General features: G+C 41.1%; 1 protein-coding gene across 1 annotated transcript in view; it reads right to left on the reverse strand.

Annotated features, from left to right (window-relative positions):
• Positions 1–488: 488 nt before the first annotated feature.
• The window catches only part of mrc2 (mannose receptor, C type 2), a 34,627-nt gene continuing 13,930 nt past the window's right edge, over positions 489–21,185 (reverse strand). Inside the window, exons 8-29 of the mRNA XM_061711143.1 lie at positions 19,685–19,839; positions 19,432–19,536; positions 16,813–16,928; positions 16,007–16,155; positions 13,585–13,802; positions 12,384–12,526; positions 11,437–11,533; positions 11,210–11,339; positions 10,207–10,239; positions 9,919–10,085; positions 8,673–8,841; positions 8,455–8,597; positions 8,251–8,359; positions 7,248–7,414; positions 7,064–7,169; positions 6,746–6,984; positions 4,376–4,538; positions 4,138–4,287; positions 3,881–3,994; positions 3,527–3,706; positions 2,556–2,579; positions 489–2,465 (exon numbers count right to left, since the gene is read on the reverse strand). Coding sequence (XP_061567127.1) covers positions 2,245–2,465; positions 2,556–2,579; positions 3,527–3,706; positions 3,881–3,994; positions 4,138–4,287; positions 4,376–4,538; positions 6,746–6,984; positions 7,064–7,169; positions 7,248–7,414; positions 8,251–8,359; positions 8,455–8,597; positions 8,673–8,841; positions 9,919–10,085; positions 10,207–10,239; positions 11,210–11,339; positions 11,437–11,533; positions 12,384–12,526; positions 13,585–13,802; positions 16,007–16,155; positions 16,813–16,928; positions 19,432–19,536; positions 19,685–19,839 — 3,098 coding nt within the window. The 3' untranslated portion in view covers positions 489–2,244. The remainder of the gene's footprint in view (positions 2,466–2,555; positions 2,580–3,526; positions 3,707–3,880; positions 3,995–4,137; positions 4,288–4,375; positions 4,539–6,745; positions 6,985–7,063; positions 7,170–7,247; positions 7,415–8,250; positions 8,360–8,454; positions 8,598–8,672; positions 8,842–9,918; positions 10,086–10,206; positions 10,240–11,209; positions 11,340–11,436; positions 11,534–12,383; positions 12,527–13,584; positions 13,803–16,006; positions 16,156–16,812; positions 16,929–19,431; positions 19,537–19,684; positions 19,840–21,185) is intronic.

Genomic DNA, 21,185 nt, shown 5'->3' on the forward strand with positions numbered 1-21,185 from the left:
AACATAGAATTTATTCATTTCATATAAAAATGACACAACATTATGTCAAAACAGGTGCTTCAGGTACCTTCACAGGGACAAGAGGCGGCCCGCAACACAGACCCCGGGGAGCACACCTTGAACCCCCCAACCTTGAACCCCCCACCTTGAACCTATAGACATATTATATATATATATATATATATATATATATATATATATATATATATATATATATATATATATATATATATATATATATATATATATATATATATATATATATATATATGTATATATGTCTATGCTTGAACCCCCCCACCCCACCTACAGTTCACTGAACCTGTGCAGAAGTCCACCAGCAGAGGACGGGGTTGGCCCGCTCCACACCACTCAACTCCTCCTTTTTTTCTGTTTTTTTCTCCCTTTTTTACCTCTATCTCCGACTCCTCCCGCCCCCTTCTTTCCATCTAGCTTTCCCTTTTTATCCCCCCCCCCCATCCTGACCCTTCATGTCCCTAAGCCCTCCTTCTCTGATTGGTTCCAGACTGAGCTCTTCCTGCCGACTCAACATTCCGCAGCTGGAGACCGCACACACACACACACACACACACACACACACACACACACACACACACACACACACACACACACACACACACACACACACACACACACACACACACACACACACACACACACACACCTCCCTTCCCCCGCAATCTTAGTTCAACTTGGGGAGCTATAAGAGCTGTGTTTTTTTCTCTCCTTTTTCTTCCCTTTCTTTCTTTCTTTCTTTTCTTTTTTTTTTTCTTCACAGCAGCGAAAAACACCAAAAGCCTCAGACTGAAATGGCTCCGAAGCATTCCTGCAAAGCAGGCGAAAGAGAAAATGTACGCGAGAGGCAAAATTTTTTTAGGAGAAGAGGTTAAATGTTCAAGGAGGCAAATTAACTCTGTAAAAAATTGCACGCTTTGGCTCTCGCGTGCACAGCTGTACAGCTGTGTGTTGATTGTCTTGCGAGGGACGGTTTTCCTCTGCAGGACAAAGAGAGGGTGAAGAGTTGGCCGTCATCCCTCCAGACGTCTTCACCAGTCACACACGTCATCACCGGAGGAGAGTGTTGTAGCACACAGCGAAGTGGACCGCAAAGTCGTGAAAAATGATGGATCAGACAGATATCGAATTACAAACCCTTTTTTCTTTTTTTTTTTATGGTGCATGTAAAGAAAATTACTACCCTTAAAAAAATGCTGAATCAGCTCCAGATGGCGGCGCAAAGAGCCAAGACAAACAAGAGTTAAGAATCGCAGAGCAGAATATGCATGCTTGGGATAATTACTAAAGGAAAGTGGATGACTAAGACTATACTGAATCAAAATAAGAGTTCAAGAAAAAAAAAAAGTGCCAAAATGTATACCGAGCTGTGTCAGCTCGGAGTTCAACCATGTGATGACAACCCTCCAACAAAAGAGACAATGCAAGTCTATTTAAAGACCGGCTTCCCATAACAAAGCTCTACTTATGTGCACAATTATGGTGTGTGCCCTCAGACGGCCTGAGGTCACCGGCCTCCGTCACCTTCAACATGTTCACATTTGGACTTCCTCCTCTGCTCGGCTGACGTGTCAGGCTGGAAAAGAGAGGAGAGGCTGGCTCACGAAAGCAGCACGCATCATGAGGAACAGTTCTGTACAGCTGCGCGGATAATGACGAAACAAAACAACAAAAACACGAGTTCAAGTTCTGGGTTAATACTGACATGGTAATGGAAAAGGAAAAGCTAACAAAAAAGATGAGTTTGGTCCTGAAGAAGAATATGTGGCCGTGTTAAAGATGGAGGCAAAAGGGGTTTGTAGCTCAGAAAAACAGTTACACTGAAAATACGCAGTGTGCAAAACTTTACTTTGGCACCAGTTAACACTGCAAGTTTTTTCATGACCCTGATTTTTACGCTGAATATTTTCATCTGCAGTCAGACTATTCCCAGCAGATCAATAAAAACCTGCCCACGCTTTTTTGGATGAATGCAGAGGGAAGCATCTGATCTGTCAAAGGAGAAATCGCTAGAACTGTTAACTTTTGTCAGAAGAGGATGAAGTCAAAAGTCGGAAATTCAATTCATAAATCTAAAAAACCTGCCGTGCTCTGCACAGCCTTTTTGGCAAATTTCATATCATTTTTTCGGGGGGGGCTCCAAAAGAGAGAAATGAGCAGGGTAAAGTCAGCCTCTGGAAGCCGTGTCCAGTCCCAGGACGGCCGCAGCTACTCGGGCTGCTCGTTCAGCTCCATGTCCGACACCAGGATGTTCTTCTCGGCCTGCTCCGTGAGGTTGGAGTTGGTGCGGCTGTAGCGGGCGCCCTTGTAGGAGCCCTGCGACCCAGCAGTCCGGTGGCGGTACAGGTAGATGACGGTGACGATCAGCAGCACCAGCAACAGGCCCGTCACCATGACGACGATCAGAGTGGGCAGGTGGTCGGCAGGGGCTGGGGAGAGAGTGGAGAATCGGAATGAGTATAAACTGTCCACTTGATGCAATATAACAGAATAAAGAGGCAGATGAGAACCGGACTTACATGTTTGAGGTGATGTTTCAATACCTGTGAATAAAACAAGACACAGTCAGTAAAACTTAAAGGCTGCAGTATTTAGTAGGCCTGTGTTGAAAAAAATCGATTTCCCAATTCTAAATCGATTCTCATATTAATTCCTAAAAATCGATTCATATGTCTAAAGATCGATTTTTTTAATTTTTTTTTGGGGGGGGGTGTTTTTGGGTTTTTTGTTTTTTTTCTTTTATTTATTTATGTATTTATTTTTTTTCATCATTACATTACAACTTTTGGTTATTTTTTTGTTTATCCCCAAAAAAGGAATGTTTTGTTGGACACGAGAATAACTGGTGCCATGTTTTTGCCTTTAAATATGTTTAAAGGTATGAAAACATTAAAGTGTTAGGTTATAATTGCATAAATTGTCTATATTTCATTACTTTATATACTGTCTTGGGGTTACATTTGCAAAAAATGCTAAAAACCAAATGCTCAAAAATTAAAAACCAAAATAGACCGAAAATGGAACAAATAAAAATGGAATGTGGGAAAAAATAAAAACGATTTCATCCGTCTCTGTTTCCTCCCTGGATCTGTTTGGTAATTCTGACCCACATGATGTTTCTGAAAGCAGTTCTATCAGCATTCTGGGAGCTGATTGGTCCTTACAGCATCATTAGCTGCCAATACTTGCTGTTTAATCTCAATATAATACTAGTAGTAATATTTTGCAGAACTACAGTCATATAATTCATGCAACAGCTCAAAAAACAGTTTTAATAACACTAACCCAAATCAATATCGGAATCGAATCGATCAAATCTTGATAATCGATTCTGAATCTTAAGAATCGAAATCGAATCGATTCTTGACATTTGAATCGATCCCCAGCCCTAGTATTTAGCACTCATTTTAACTTTACTCCTTCAGCATTTGGTCATGAGCTCCTTGAGGATCACAAACTCGAGTGCGTCTCTGGTGGCATGTGCTCTTACTGCGAGGCTGCTTGCAGATGACTCCGTGCGTGCGGTTCCTGCAGGATCCCGGCTTCCACAGGCCGCTGTTGCTCTGGATCCAGAAGCAGGAGTTGATGGACAGCACGGAGAAAGCAAAATCGTGCATTTCCCAGTTGGTAAACGACATCTCCGTGTCGTCGTTCCACACAAAACCTCGACCTGCGACACAAATGCATTCAGAGGGGCGTAAGATATTCAGCCGGCTGCATCGAGTTGTGTGGGTTTACTACATTGAACATTTTCATGAACCCATGGCAACCCACACCGATTGTCTTAAAAACGAGATTATCTGAAGCAATTTGAATTAAAGTGAGAAAGTGAAGGCCGCTGGACCTTTCACGGTGATTCCCAGCCAGGCTCCGTGCGCCTGCTCGGCATAGCTCTGCATGTGCTCCCACACAAAGCCGTTCTCCGTCTCGTCCAAGATGGAGAGCAGCTCCGCTCCAACTGCAGGAGGACAAAAGAAAAGAGATGTAGCGAGCTGGGCTGATAATGCACGGCGACGGAGAGCCGCGTGTGGATTGTGTTTGCTGCGGAGGAGGTCGGGGGCGAGCTGTGAAGATGGTGGAGGTGTGGAAAGGCTGCCATACTCTTCTGGCAGGACGTGCGTGCATCCTGCTGCAGTTTTAGCCTCTGCGGGTTGAAGGCGTAGCAGTGGTTTCTGAAGGGCACCCACGCCCACTCTCCCACGGAGTGGGGACACTGTCCTGGGTAGTTCCATCGATGAGTCACAGGCTCATCTGGAAAGGAAGAAAAACAACTGGGATGAGCTCACGAGTCTTTAATGCATTTGTATTTTTGGTGTTTTCTTATTGCACATAAACACACCAGTAATCTGACAGATGGCAGCCTCCAGTTTGGCATCACAGGGAGTCACCGTCCACTGCCCCGTCGTGGTCATGTCGCCACATCCTGCCATCTGATTGGGCTCCCTGTCTTTCCAGTTTGAGTATATGGCCTCCTCCTCACCCAGCCAGGTAAAGCTCCGTCCCTGAAAACATCCAGCAGTTCCTCTGACACTGGAATAAACTTCTGCATCGGTCTGATTCCTAAGGAAACTCAAATGGCGCTTTTACACTAGTACCTACTCGACTCGCCTCGCCTCGGTTTTGCGCTTCTCCACTCGGGGTGGAGGCGGGTGGAGGCGTGCCGAGTAGATACTTTTTCTGTATCTATTCTGCCGAGCTTCTAAACTGCTGAGTCGGCTGTATCTGACGTCATCACACTACAGGCCACTGATTGGTCGGGGGGCAGGGCCGTCAGACATCTGAGTCAGGAGGCCGAAATCAGTGAAAGAGCGACTTGCGGCTTCTTGTTCATTTTATTCGACCAGCAATGGCAGCGCAAAAGTCTGTTTCATGATCCAACTCTGAGGTGCAGATGTTCATAAACCTGGTGGCTGAGGAGAGAATTAAAAAGGGACCTAGATGGACGATAAGGAACGACCTGATCCACCAGGAGCTCTGTCACTTCATAGCTGCTCGCGGCTACCAACTGACTTTTCAGCAGCGCCGAGACAAACAAACCAAAAAAAAAAGCGTTGCCGCCTGAAGCTTTGTAGCACCCTATAATGTAATCATTTCCTGAAAATGTAATAACGCCTGAAAATGTAATCAAATTTGCACTTAACTCAATCGAAAATGTAATAAAACCCAATAATGTAATAACTTCACCAATAATGTAATAAAATATCCTGACTGATATTGTAATAACATTTTTACTGATAATGTAATACCTTATTACATTATTGGGAATTTAGTACATGGTACTCAAAGTCTGCAATTTAACCCAATAGTCATTCTGGTGTTTCAAATCCAGTGTATATAACATTCTTAGATGCTTAAAAAACTAAATGTAGAACTCTGGACTGAAAATGAACATAATATTACATTATTTGTCAAGTATTACATTATCAGTTTTGGGAAAAAAAGTAAAAAAGTGTAATAAATTCCCAATAATTTAATAAGGTACTACATTATCGGTAAAAATGTTATTATCAGTCAGGATATTTTATTACATTATTGGTGAAGTTATTACATTATTGGATTTTATTACATTTTCGAATGAGTTAAGTGAAAATTTGATTACATTTTCAGGCGTTATTACATTTTCAGGCGTTATTACATTATAGGGTGCTACAAGCTTCTTTCACTCTCATTTTTTAACTTGATATGGAACACAAGCCACAGACCCAGCAGCACATCTATCATCTCCTCCAGGTTCTACATCTTTAGTGTTGTTGTCTTCTTCATTTAGATCACACAATCAAATACGGCACAGCAGCTTCGCTCTAACCTCCTACTTCTCATCTGGGTATTGAAAAGAAACGAGGGCAAGGCGAGTGGAGTTGGGCTGAGTAGGTACTAGGAATGGGCGATATTTTACTGTTCACAATATACCGTCAAAAAAATTCTCCACGGTAAGAATTTGTCATCTCGAGGTAAAAACGATAAATTCCCGTTGATGACGGAAGGAAGGAAGAAATGAGCAAGAAAGAAAGAAAGAAAGAAAGAAAGAAAGAAAGAAAGAAAGAAAGAAAGAAAGAAAGAAAGAAAGAAAGAAAGAAATGAGCCAGAAAGAAAGAAAAAAAGAAAGAAAGAAAGGAGCCAGAAAGAAAGAAAGAAATAGAAATGAGCCAGAAAGAAAGAAAGAAAGAAAGAAAGAAATGAGCCAGAAAGAAAGAAAAAATAAATGAGCCAGAAAGAAAAAAGAAAGAAAGAAAGAAAGAAAGAAATGAGCCAGAAAGAAAGAAAGAAAGAAAGAAAGAAAAAAATAGAAATGAGCCAGAAAGAAAGAAAGAAAGAAAGAAAGAAAGAAAGAAAGAAAGAAAGAAAGAAAGAAAGAAAGAAAGAAAGAAAGAAAGAAAGAAAGAAAGAAAGAAAGAAAGAAAGAAAGAAAGAAAGAAAGAAAGGCGGAACGGGGATCTTTTATCAATTCAATTTAATTGGTGTAGTTTAGTAGTATTTAGTATTCTTTTAGAGCAGTGTTTTGGGCGCTCCAAAGACTGAATGTGGTGATAGATTTATAGTTAACAAGGTGGAGTTGAATTGGTATTTTTTTACTGTCATTTTTATCGTTATCGGGATAAATGCCAGAAATTATCGTGATACATTTTTTAGTCCATACCGCCCATCCCTAGTAGGTACTAGTGTAAAAGCGCCAGAAGAGAGGTTGTTTTTGGTCAGATGAAAGGCTCACTCCGTAGTTGTAGAGAGCGATCCAGGCGGGCTGGTGCAGGCTGTTCATCAGCAGGGTCAGGTACGCCTGCTGGAACGGGTCCTTCACCGTGGCCAGGGTGCCGTTCAGAGACTCGCACACGTGCAGAGCGCCGGTCCAGTCCAGCGGCTTCTTCACCACCCGGTACGTCACCCCACCGAGCTCCACGGGCTTGGACAGAGAGCCGGGAATGAGGGGCGGAGCCGGAGACAGACCTTGAACTGGAGTCAGATAGGATGAGTTGCTTCCACAGCTCTGCTCAGCGAGGATCTGAGCCGCTGTCATTACAGAGTACCGCACCTTGTTTCTTTTGACAGATGTAGCCGTTATTTTCCATCTCACAGGCTCGGGATCCCCACATGCCGATTCTCTTTGGGTTGCTGTGAATCATCGCCACGCAGTTTCCCTGAGGTGAGAGAGAACACATCAGAACAAGAGCAGAGCGATGACAAAGGTGTGAGATGGGTGACGGCCGCGGACGTACCGGAGTCTTGTTGTGATGCGGCCCGCTGTTGTCGATGGGCTCTCCGGGGGCCCAGTTGGTGTAGCTGAGCAGACCGGCCTTGGCCCACGTGAAGTGACCCTTAGAATCGGACGTCAGACCCACCCAGAGGTCGGCGCTGGCGTTCTTTAGCAAGGTTGTGACAAAAGCTGCGAGGGAGGGAATCGGTCGGATGATGTTGGTTAAAACTAGGCCTGTGTCGAAAAAATCGATTTCCCAATTCTAAATCGATTCTCATATTAATTCCTAAAAATCGATTCATATGTCTAAAGATCGATTTTTTTTTAATTTTATTTATTTATGTATTTTTTTTTTTTCATCATTACATTACAACTTTTGGTTATTTTTTTGTTTATCCCCAAAAAAGGAATGTTTTGTTGGACACGAGAATAACTGGTGCCATGTTTTTTAACCTTTAAATATGTTTAAAGGTATGAAAACATTAAAGTGTTAGGTTATAATTGCATAAATTGTCTATATTTCATTACTTTATATACTGTCTTGGGGTAACATTTGCAAAAAATGCTAAAAACGAGTGCTCAAAAATTAAAAACCAAAATAGACCGAAAATGGAACAAATAAAAACCGAATGTGGGAAAAAATAAAACCGATTTCATACGTCTCTGTTTGCTGCCCTGGATCTGTTTGGTAATTCTGCCCCACGATGTTTCTGAAAGCAGTTCTATCAGCATTCTGGGAGCTGATTGGTCTTTACAGCATCATTAGCTGCCAATACTTGCTGTTGAATCTCAATATAATACTAGTAGTAATATTTTGCACAACTACAGTCATATAATTCATGCAACAGCTCAAAAAACAGTTTTAATAACACTAACCCAAATCAATATCGGAATCGAATCGGATCAAATCTTGATAATCGATTCTGAATCTTAAGAATCGGAATCAAATCGATCCCCAGCTCTGGTTAAAACCTCCAATAAATCTAAGCTCGCAATTTTATCCCGGCTGCATCTGCTGTCATTACCTTGCTCCAGGTAGTTGGACACGACGGCCAGCTCCCCTCCCTGAACCTCACACTTCAGCTTGGCTGCAGACCATGTGACCCGGGACGCCTGGTCAAACACCTTGAGACACTAGAGGAACACAGAGTGAGTTGCATCAGCTGCGTGAATTAAAACACTTGTATCATTCGAGCCGCGTGAAACTAAAACCCTCGTGGTGTATCCACCTTGTGCTGGTAGGAAGACCATCCCTCGGGACAGCCTGACGGGGGGTGAGGCGATGCCGGCGTGGGAGGAACGGTCCCCGTCACATTCACTCTCTTACAGATGTAGGGCAGGTCGGAGTGACACTTCTGGTCGGTCCAGTCCGCTGTTGCCGTGTGAAAAAGGAAAGCTCGTCCAATAAAGGTCAAGTCAGGAAAAGACTATTTCCGGCGAGTTTTACCTTTAGTGGCGGACATGTGCACGCATTTACGATCGCGGCTGATGGGGTGAGGCCTGCCGAGGGCCCATGAGATGTAGTTGAGCACAGAGTGGTCGGACCAGCGGAAACGCCCGTCGTTCTCATACGTGTGAAGCCCGAGCCACCAGTTGTCCCCTTCCACCTTACCCATCTGAGGGAGACATGGAAACCGTCAAGCGTCGTCACAAGTAGGAATGGGTGATATTTTACCATTCACGATAAACCGTCAAAAAGAAAGTAAGAATTTGTCAACTTGCGGTAAAAATGATAAATTCCTGTTGATGACATTTTTGTGTAAAGCTGATTTATGGTTCTGCGTTAAATCCACGCACAACGTACGTGAAGGAAGGAAGGAAGGAAGGAAGGAAGGAAGGAAGGAAGGAAGGAAGGAAGGAAGGAAGGAAGGAAGGAAGGAAGGAAGGAAGGAAGGAAGGAAGGAAGGAAGGAAGGAAGGAAGGAGAGAGCAGGAGGAAAGAAGGAAGGAAGGGAAAAAGGAAGGAAGGAAGGGAGAAAACAAGGAAAGGAGGAAGGAAGGGAGAAAAAAGGAAGGGAAGAAAGAAGGAGAGAGCAGGAGGAAAGAAGGAAGGAAGGGAAAAAAGAAGGAAGGAAGGAAGGAAGGAAGGAAGGAAGGAAGGAAGGAAGGAAGGAAGGAAGGAAGGAAGGAAGGAAGGAAGGAAGGAAGGAAGGAAATGAGCCTGAAAGAAAGAAAGAAAGAAAGAAAGAAAGAAAGAAAGAAAGAAAGAAAGAAAGAAAGAAAGAAAGAAAGAAAGAAAGAAAGAAAGAAAGAAAGAAAGAAAGAAAAAGAAATGAGCCAGAAAGAAAAAAGGATAAATTCCCGTTGATGACGTTTTTGTGTAACAAACATGGCGGATCTGAGAGCGAGATAGATTTATAGTTAAAAAGATGGAGTTGAATTGGTATTTTCTTCTATCGTAATTTTTATCATTATTGGGATAAATGCCAGAAATTATCGTGATACATTTTTTAGTCCAAACCGCCCATTCCTAGTCACAAGTTAACAGCTGAACGAGGCTCGTTGATACAAAAGCAGATTTATAGCACCGTATTGCTGGAAATGAAGTTACACCACCTTAAACTTTAATAGTTTCTGTGCAGAACATGGAAACCACAATGACCTACATTTGGTGTGACCTTTTTTGGTCTGCTAGATATTTGACTGCATTTTTTGATTGGATGATCCCCCACAAATGAAGAACGTGCTGTGCACCTTGCGTAACGTGTTGGCCAGGAACGCCTGCTCCTCGGCTGAGTGGACGGAGGCCAGGGATGAGTCGAACCACGAGCAGATCCTCCCGGCCTGGTCCCAAGTGGTGCGGTGGTCGAAGAATTTGTACTCAGCCTCCTGGAAGGCAATCCACTCCGGCGTGGTGGAGCCTGAGGGACGGGGGACGGTGGAGAGGGAAGAGGTGGCACGGAAGGAAATGAGTCTCCAATAAAATCAGGAAAAGAATTGGAGAATTTTTGTGTAAAATAATAAAAATTAAAAGAGACAGACCTTCAGTGTCTTCTGGCAGCTTCTCAATACTTCCTAAAACACACAGAGGAGTACAAATGTAGTCATGACAACAATAGTTACTGCCCCTGAACTGTTGAATCAAGCTTTGGGGCTAGTTTTACCAACCTTTAAGATAAAATAAAATCTCAAAGAATCAAAATATTTGAATGAAGTAGGGCTGGGTGATATGGACCAAAAGTCATATCTCGATATTTTCTAGCTGAATGGCGATACTCGATAAATATATATTTTTTTTCTGTGCCATAATTGGGGTTTCCCCCAAAGCATTATAGCATAGCATCTCTGTTAGCTTAATTTTTTCTGATGCAAACCCTTCAGTTTTAATACAAAGCCTCGTGCCAAATGTCACACAGGTACCTTTATTAACAGAGGTCTGCACAATATCAAAATGTATAAAACAAATGAAATAAAAATAAACTGCCTGCATATATAGAATAAAAATGCTTCTTGAATAAAATAAAACAAATATCCCTTTCCTGCATAACAATTAAAATAAAAATACACTGTGCAATTAATACAATGTAGACAGTAACAGGCAGACTTTTCCACTGAGGTTGACAGTTGTGCAAATAACAAAACATTTGGTCAAATCTCAAATAAAACATGTAAACAGATATTGCATCTCTTTGAGCAAATCTCAAGTCAACTACTGTACATTTTACAGATTTTATGCCAGGAAAACTAACCTGTCAACACTGTCAGGTTTCAGCACACAAAGGTACTTTTTTGCCAGCGAGAGGGGTCAGCGTTGATGTACAGTCAATTTGTCGCAAAATAAGCTATATCGATATAAACGATATTGTCTCGTACCACATCACGTTTGAAAATATATCGATATATATTAAAATCTTGATATATCGCCCAGCCCTGTCCTCAACCGTCTAATTCAAGCTTTGGGGCTAGTTTGAACAGCCTACAATATAAAATCAAATCTCAAAGAATCAAAATATTTGAATGAAGAAAGCCCCCGTGCTTTTTGTACCTCTGGGAATCTTGCAGATCCAGTCCAACTGCAGGTCGCAGTGCATGGCCAGCCAGGTCATGGAGCCCAAGTCGGCTGCAGCGCATTGGCGTATGTTGTAGTAGTAGCGGCCGAAGTTCTGGTACGTTAACTGGGAAAAAAGCGAAGCGTGAAAATACAGCACTGTATTTGGACTTCTGTCGACTGGGGTCGGAGCAGAGGGAGGTTTGATTCCTGGGTTTACTCACCGCCAGCCCGTCACTCCACTTCCAGCTGCCGTTGTCCATGGGGTTCCTGCGGTTGAGGCCGATCCAGAACCAGTGCTGCTCGTGCTCCTCGGACTCCCTGTGGGCGTCATTATCATCAACAACAACAGTGCTTCGCTAAATAGCATTGCATTCAGATGGACATTAATTGTTGCAACCTTGAGGTGTCAAAAGTATTCACATTCATTACTCAGGTAGAAGTATAGATACTAGAGTTTAAAAATACTCCTGTAGAAGTTGAAGTATCAACTCAAGTTTTTTACTCAAGTAAAAGTATAAAAGTACTGGTTTCAAAACTACTTAAAGTATAAAAGTAAAAGTAATGTAAGGGGGAAAAAAGCCATTGAGGACAAAAGCCATTGAAAATGAATGCATCTTAGTATAATGCAAATATATTAAAGAACCATATATGTGTACTATTGAGCATTAACATGTGTTTCAGAGAGCAGACGCGTACAAACCAATAGGGTGTCGGAATGGTATTATGTTTATACTTCTCATCCAACCACAACCAAATTCACTCTATCCGGATGGAGCAATTTAACTGGATAGTTTTTTTTTAAAGGCCGAAATGAAATAGAGTAACAAGGCTGTTTTTAAAATGTAAGAAGTAAAAAGTACAGATAATTGCGTGAAAATGTAAGGAGTAAAAGTAAAAAGTAAAAAAAATAAATAAAAATTACTACAGTGAAGTATAGATAACCAAAATTTCTACTTAAGTAAGGTAACAAAGTATTTGTACTTCGTTACTTGGCACCTCTGCTTGGACGTAATCCATTTTGCAGTTCCTGCTTTACTTTATTACCTTCTGGAGTAAACAAAAGTCCTAATGTCTTGTTTAATGCCCTTGAATGCCCGGAAACATAAGCTTTAGTTGGCTAAATCCATCCAAGTCAACATAATATGTCGATGAGAAATTCAGCACGCACCCAAACGTCTCGTGGAGGACCTTGAGGACAAACTGCTCCTCCTCCGGCCCGCTGATGCTCAGCAGGTTGGCTCCGTGTCTCCTGCAGAACAGGTGAGCTTGCAGCCAGCTCTGCTTCTGCTCCATCTGGGAGGAGTGAAAAACCTGCGACAAGTGATAAAAGCGGTGATTACGCTGCACTAGGGCTGGGCGGTATGGACTAAAAAATGTATCACGATCATTTCTGGCATTTATCCCAATAACGATAAAAATGACGATAAAAAAATACCAATTAAACTCCACCTTTTTCTTTCTTTCTTTCTTTCTTTCTTTCTTTCTTTCTTTCTTTCTTTCTTTCTTTCTTTCTTTCTTTCTTTCTTTCTTTCTTTCTTTCTTTCTTTCTTTCTTTCTTTCAGGCTCATGTTCTTTCTTTCTTTCTTTCTTTCTTTCTTTCTTTCTTTCTTTCTTTCTTTCTTTCTTTCTTTCTTTCTTTCTTTCTTTCTTTCTTTCTTTCTTTCTTTCTTTCTTTCTTTCTTTCTTTCTTTCTTTCAGGCTCATGTTCTTTCTTTCTTTCTTTCTTTCTTTCTTTCTTTCTTTCTTTCTTTCTTTCTTTCTTTCTTTCAGGCTCATTTCTTTCTTTCTTTCTTTCTTTCTTTCTTTCTTTCTTTCTTTCTTTCAGGCTCATGTTCTTTCTTTCTTTCTTTCTTTCTTTCTTTCTTCTTTCTTTCTTTCTTTCTTTCTTTCTTTCTTTCTTTCTTTCAGGCTCATTTCTTTCTTTCTTTCTTTCAGGCTCATTTCTTTCTTTCTTTCTTTTTTTCAGGCTCATTTCTTTCTTTCTTTCTTTCTTTCTTTCTTTCTTTCTTTCTTTCTTTCTTTCTTTCTTCTTCTTTCTTTCTTTCTTTCTTTCTGGCTCATTTCCTTCCTTCCTTCCTTCCTTCCTTCCTTCCTTCCTTCCTTCCTTCCTTCCTTCCTTCCTTCCTTCCTTCCTTCCTTCCTTCATGCACGTTTTACACAAAAACGTCATCAACGGGAATTTATCGTTTTTACCTCTTTTGACGGTTTATCGTGAACGGTAAAATATCACCCATTCCTACGCTGCACTTAACCAACGCAGGACTGATAACACACAGTCTTGTTCCTCCAAGCTGGGTCACAGCATTAGTCTTTATGTATTACTGATAGACAACGAGTGTTTAGCGGGTGTCAGGCTTCGGGGGTCAGACCTTGTAGCAGTAGCGCAGGGAGCTGTTGCTCTTCCAGCCGCTGGGACAGGAGCCGCTGAGGCTCGGCGTGGGCTGAGGGGCGGGGGGCTCGGGGCTCAGGGACGTGTCCTGGTTCTGACGGCAGATGAACTTCGCCTTCTCTGTCGTGCACTCCTTCACCTCCCACAGACCAGTTGCGATGCCCGTCGCCATGGTAACACAGCCGGCACGGATGCCCACTGAAACAGATGCAGGGGGGCGAAACGCAGATGATTGCAGAGGACGCAGAGGTTGCACCATGATGCTTGTGAAGACAGGAGCAGTGAGGATTCAGGGTAAAATCATTCCAGTCTGGGCTCTGTTGCACTAATATTACACATAGGTGGTATAATGTCTTGTAAAGCTTCTTTGAGGATTTTATTGAAAAGCTCTATATAAAACCTATGCATTATTATTATTATTATTATTATTATTATTATTATTATTATTATTATTATTATTATTATTATTATTATAAAAAATAATTCTTACATCACTGTCAAGTCTCAACTTCCTACATGGAAGAAGTTTTTCTTCCCAAATGTCTTGAAAATATTTGTCGATGAGTAACAGTATACAGGACTGTCTCAGAAAATTTGAACATTGTGATAAAGTTCTTTATTTTCTGTAATGCAATTAAAAAAAACAAAAATGTAATACATTCTGGATTCATTACAAATCAACTGAAATATTGCAAGCCTTTTATTATTTTAATATTGCTGATTATGGTTTACAGTTTAAGATTAAGATTCCCAGAATTTTCTAATTTTTTGAGATAGGATATTTGAGTTTTCTTAAGCTGTAAGCCATGATCAGCAATATTAAAATAATAAACGGCTTGCAATATTTTAGTTGATTTGTAATGAATCCAGAATGTATGACATTTTTGCATTACATAAAATAAAGGACTTTATCACAATATTCTAATTTCTGAGACAGTCCTGTATAGGCTAAAACGTGTCTGTATATCTATGCCTTGTGTAAATAAGTTCACAAGCTTCACATCTTTTAACATGACAAAAGAAAGAGGGATTTTAGTTCGGTTTTAATGATATAAAACATCTGCCTTTAGTGGGGCATCAACTGAAGTGATACGCTAAAACTTTAATCTGAGTGAAAGCCACACAGTTCAGATCTCTGGATGAATCAGTGAAGCAGGGAAACTGTTTCTTGTCCACATCTCAGACTGATGTGAACTTAAATTCCATGACAGGAGAGTTTTCCTTTGATAGCTTCATCAGAAGTAGCACATAGCCTCACAGGCTCTCCTGGTTATGCGTTGTTTTTTTGTTGCTTTTCTCACTGTAGCTTCTGATGACGTGGATGTCTGACTGCTGATCACAGGCTCTTCAAAAGGTTGTCTTAATTGTGGATTATTTTAAAAGAAAAAAAAGAAATAAGAGGTCTTATTTCTAAAATGGACATCATAATTTGGGCAACTCCCAATCTGGTTGTGTCTTGAGACGGCTGTTTATCGCTTCACAGCACGACGTCACATATCAGCAACGAAAGAATCGAGATGAGGAGGAGAAAATGAACTGAAAAATAAAAGACAAGATGCAGTAGCTGCAGCTGCTCAGCCACTCGTTTATAGCCGATGCAACCAGATAATAAAATAATTAAAACTAAAGAATTTGATTAGATTTTATTCGTATATGTTATTTCTTAAGACTTTCTCCGGTTCTTGTAACTTTTAAAAATTACTTGAATCTGTATAAAACTGCACTAAAACACTGTGATTAGGAAAAAAGCCCATTTATTACCTGAATATGTGTGCGGCGCTGTGATTAAGGTAGAATATTAAGGTAGTAGGTGTGTATTTATGTTCATATGTATCTGTCTGTTAAAAATGCATGAAGGCTATTTAGGTTGTTTGTGTTTATTCTCAATGTTAGTGCTCAGAATAACCTTTTGACTTTTTAAAATATGTTGTATTTCCCTTGTGATTCTTCAATAAAAAAGAAGAAAAAAAAATTAGCCCTATTCGACAGATTTGTGCCAAGGTGATGTTGTTAAGGAAATGAAAAAAAAAGAGTTCAAACAGTTCAGAAAAGCTGTCTAACGTGTGAGCGATTAATGTACTGTGGCGTGGACGTTTTAATTCTCAAACCTAAAACAAACACACTATAAGACCAAGAATCAGAGCTAACCTCATCATTAGATATCTGAGATTCACACAGAAATATCAATTTCTCTTGACTGTTTAAAGCTGTTGATGATTTATTTCTCTGATAACTGACTCCATATTTTTTCCACATTTTCTTTCCAGATTTGATTTTTTTTTTTCAACTGAAAGAAAATCTCAAAGTTGCTCTCCAAAGTGTCTAGCAGCTCTTGTTCTAGCGAGCAGCAATCCATTAATGCTGGATGGCGTATTTGATTGTGATATGCAGTATTGGCATACCGGGCTGGTCTCGATTCCAGTTGGTGTAGGACACCTCGTCTCCAGTGAGCCAGTGGAAAGAGCTGGAACTGCCCTGATTGTGGAGCCCGATCCAAAAGGACTCTCCGGATCGGCCAAACACCAGGCTGCTGGCGAACGCCTGCTCGAACCTTCACATGAGAAAATGAGCTTTTAAGGAGGCAGCGTTGCCCAAAATAAATAGATAAATAAGTACATTCACGTCTCTCAGTCTCTGCTGGGTAGCTTTCCTGTGTGTCAGGGATTGTGTGTGTGTGTGTGTGTGTGTGTGTGTGTGTGTGTGTGTGTGTGTGTGTGTGTGTGTGTGTGTGTGTGTGTGTGTGTGTGTGTGTGTGTGTGTGTGTGTGTGTGTGTATGTTAGGGCTGGGCGATTTTGGACAAAAATAAAATCCAGATTTTTTTCTCTGAAAACCCGATTTTCGATTTCGATTTCGATTTTTTTGGTAAAACTACAAAAGACAATGGAATAAATTGTTTCAAATATTTTATCTTTATTTTTAAAGAAAAATAGCAAACAAATTTCCCTATTGGGAATTAAGTGCAATTGAAAGATACTGTAAATCCTCCTTGAGTTTAGTAAAGTGACAACATTTACAATTTTCTTGGCCAAACAAAGATGACTAGACGCATGCAGCTGCAAAACGAGCTGCAAAAAAGGAAAATCGATTTTCCGATTTTCCTTTTTTTAACATCGTCTTGATTAATAAATCCGATTTAGATTTAAAACTGATTAATCGCACAGCCCTAGTGTGTGTGTGTGTGTGTGTGTGTGTGTGTGTCGTACACACCTGTTGGTAATGGTAACGAGAGCAGCTCTGTGGTTTTCGCAGGAGATCTTAGCCTGATCGAAGGTGAGCAGATCCTCTCCCACCCAGTAACAGGCCGGACTGTGCCACTTCCAGCCCTGAGGAGAGCACAGGAAGCTCAGAATCATTTGAAAATAAAGCTTTTCTTTTCTTCAAATAAACAAACTACTAGACTAAGAAAGCAAACACTGTCCCAGCTAAAGTACACGGTGTGTGTACTGTAGCTGCAAGTGTGGAAACAAAAACTCTTCAAAAACAATACTTATCAATGTCGGTAAACTTCAGTTTAAATGCGTAAGATCCACCTTATCTACAGAGGTGTCAAAAGTATTCACATTCATTACTCAGGTAGAAGTATAGATACTAGAGTTTAAAAATACTCCTGTAGAAGTTGAAGTATCAACTCAAGTTTTTTACTCAAGTAAAAGTATAAAAGTACTGGTTTCAAAACTACTTAAAGTATAAAAGTAAAAGTAATGTAAGGGGAAAAAAGCCATTAAGGACAAAAGCCATTGAAAATGAATGCATCTTAGTATAATGCAAATATATTAAAGAACCATATATGTGTACTATTGAGCATTAACATGTGTTTCAGAGAGCAGGAGATATGATGACTAGTTGCCTATAAGTATTGTAATGGTGCAAAAAGTCAAACTTCAGAGGCATGTTAACATTTATCCTAATGTTTATTGGAATGTACATCCAAGTTTAGTTGCAGGAATCTGTAAGAACAAAACTGGACAAGAACATCCTTCATTTTTCCACAACCACAACCAAATTCACTCTATCCGGATGGCGCAATTTAACTGGATAGTTTTTTTTTCAAGGCCGAAATGAAATAGAGTAACGAGGCTGTTTTTAAAATGTAAGGAGTAAAAAGTACAGATAATTGCGTGAAAATGTAAGGAGTAAAAGTAAAAAGTCGTCTGAAAAATAATTACTCCAGTGAAGAAAACCAAAGAAAACCAAAATTTCTACTTAAGTAAGGTAACAAAGTATTTGTACTTTGTTACTTGACACCTCTGCTTATCGACGAGACTTTATAGTTTCACCAGCAGCACAAATAAGGATAAGCGAAATCCAGCAGGAATAAACCAAATCAAACCATAAACAGAAAAAAAAGCATATCTTTCTTTGTGTGAAATCCCAACTGCAGCATGTCATGAACAAGTCCAGGCGTACAGAGATGACATCTCCTGTGGGCTGAAGCTGGTGAACGTGCAGAAGCAGAGCGCCCACCAGACAGAAATCAACTGCACCTATGCGTGATTAAAACTGACCTGGGGCTTGTTTGCATTGACAGGCGAGGCATCTCCAAAGCTTAGCTGGGGCCTTAAACCCTTCCTTAAGGAATGCGCACATGTGGGGTTGAAATAACTTGCGACTGCTCGGCTCAGACAAGACTCAGGTTTTTGTTCTGCGCTGAGCAGACAGCGGCGACTGGGTGTTGTCAGCGGCAGGAGCAGCGAGAGTGAATTAAAACACTACAATTGTGGCTAAGAATGCTAAAACATGCACTGAATATTATTATAAAGCACCACAAAAAGCCGAGGGAAGCTGGGGATTTTGGTCACTAATCATCTGTATTGGGACAATGTTTCCACAATATAATTTGATACTAAAACTGTGACGAGCGCCGCTTTCAGAGGCATTTCCTGATTACTCTGTTTACTGTGATTCTAAACTGGATGGACGCCTGGAACGCCGCCAGGGAAAACATGCATCTGCAGATTTGACAGAAACGGAGCAGTTTTAAAAAAAAATAAAGCACATGGATATTGTATTTAGCGAGGGAGGAAAAGTAGAGTATTACTGAGTCCAGTTTGTCTGCTGAGAGATGAGCCCATCACTAGATGGGGTAGATGGGTTGAGGACCGGGTGGTGTAACGTTTCAGAGGCGGCCAGTCGACTGCCTTTCATTGTTTTTTTCATATGTTGCCTGAAGTGATCTCATCTGTTCAAGCCGACCCGCATCACTGCGAGGCCCTGACCCGTGTGCCCGGCCAAGTGGCCCCCGTCACATTACTGGCCGCGATGCCTTGCTCCCCAGGCTGAGAGGCAACACTAAAACAAATGCTCCATCCCTGCAGAGGTCTTTGTTGAGCGTGGCAGCTGAGAAGCAGCATGACCCTCAGCTTTAGATCATTTACATCATAAATCAATGCTCTGCCCGCAAAAAAACAGGCCTCCAAATACATCTGAAGGGCGCAGAGATACTCCCACTAACACTACGTATTTCTATTCTCTGTCTGTGACGGTCATGAATTTATCCAAAGAGAACATTTTTTTCAGAGATGGTGACGTATGAGAGGCCACAGAGTTACGAGCTGTATCAGCACGCCGTGGGCAAGATAATGCACTTATCCGAATGTGTAATCATTTGTTTATCTCAACAGGTTAAAACTTGTTGAGATAAAGGCCTTTGAGGATGGATTCTACGAGAAGTAGCAGAAAAAGCAGCTGAAATTAACAGCAATCACTCTCTGCAGCTGGAACAGGAGGCAGCAAAAAGTCCAAGTAGATTACATCATGAAAAACAAAAACCACGCTGATAAGAAATCTTAGTGACTGGAAAGAGGAACAGCACAAAAGGAGTAGTACTTGTTTGCAGTCTTGGTGCTTTGGCTTCCCGTCGCTCTTTGTTCCTGGTTTCTTACAGATGGAGGGCAGAGTCAGATTACAGGGGCTGTCGTCCCAGCGGCCCTCCTGCACATCACGATCCGAGCAGACACAGAGAGCACAGATGGTAAACATATACAAATGGAGGACGCTCGCTGACAGCAAACGTCTGTTACTGCCAGGTAATTAAGGCTCGGGCCCGGAGGGGTCAGTCCGGGGGTGAGCGGTCACTCACCGGGCCCCACATGGACACGCAGTCTTCCTGGGTGTTGCGGAAGTTGTTGGGCTCGTACGGGTGCCAGTGGGTGAAGATGACGGGCGTGTGGTCAGTCCACTGGAAGTCCATTTGCATGTCAGTGTCATGGAGTCCTACCCATAACTGATCAATATCTGACAGAGGACACAGATAAATGGGTTAAAAAGGATGGATATGGTAAAAAAAAGAACTGTTCAGTGAACTTTGGTAATTAACCGAGTACTTCTATAATCAAGCAGTCTTGTTTGAGCAACAATTGGAGGCTGTGTTTAGAATATAATACAGGAAATCATGTCTTAAATCCTAATCTATAAGCGAGCTAGGTTAATACTTTTATAATCCACTGTCATAGTTAAGTCTTTTTGCCTGAACGTGACAGGATTTATATTTCCATTTACACCAAAATTATTAAATTCCCTGTCCGGAATATTAAAGTGTCAAAATGTGCATTTTATTCCTACAATTTAGTTCGCCCTACAGCACAGACCTCTAAAACCGTTCCTCTACGGGGGGCCAGTTTGAGGCCACGTTTACACATAGTATTTACAAAAATGGATATTTCCCCCTCTACGTTTTGAAAAATAGCATCATTTACACGAACCCGCATAAATACGCTGTTACGGTGCTATGATCAGCCAAACCTACAGGGGGCAGTGTAACGTGAAGCATAAAGTCATGCTAGCCAATCAGAATCCTGGAAAAAAACGTCAACAAATGACACGTGTAACTGCCAGTTACTTCCAAGACGGAACGAGAGTCTTTCGTTTGGAGTGACAGAGAAGTGGAGTTACTTTTAAGTGTGACTTTAGAATATAAAAAAGATAAAAAACAAGAAAATATTGACAGTGGCCAAACAAATTGTAAACACAGGACGAGCACATGATGCTGGTGACGTTTCTGTCTCATAATGTGACGTTCTGAAGCCTAGGGCTGCGTCCGCAATTGCATACTTCCACCCTAATGAGTATGCAAAATGAGTATACAAGATTTTTTAGTGCGTCTGAAACATTAGAACATACTCAATAGTATGCTCTATCCATACTGAATTTTTTTGTGTGGATTGATGGACACTAGCCGAGCAGAAACTTCCCACAATGCAATGCAGTGGCGTTTGGTTGCTAAGTGATACATTTATGTCATAAGTATAATATTAAGTATAATAATATTATTATATAATATTAATATTATAATATTCGTATATAATAATATTATATAATGTCATCTTGCTTCGGCCAGAATAAACGGGAAATAGCGGAGCGGAGCTGCTACTTATGCTGTTACCATGGTAACAGCTGCTACCGCTGCTGTGACACATCACTTCCTCCCAACGGCAGGAAGTGACGTGTGTGCTCTTAATAGTACGTCCGAATTAATGCATACTACTCATATTTACTCAAAGGTGTGCCAAACTTAAGTATACTTTTTAGTATATACTTTTTAGTATGGCATTTCGGACGTTTACAAGCAAATGTGAAAACTG

The sequence above is a fragment of the Cololabis saira genome, chromosome 21 (assembly GCF_033807715.1).
Source record: "Cololabis saira isolate AMF1-May2022 chromosome 21, fColSai1.1, whole genome shotgun sequence".
Taxonomy (NCBI): Eukaryota; Metazoa; Chordata; class Actinopteri; order Beloniformes; family Belonidae; genus Cololabis; species Cololabis saira.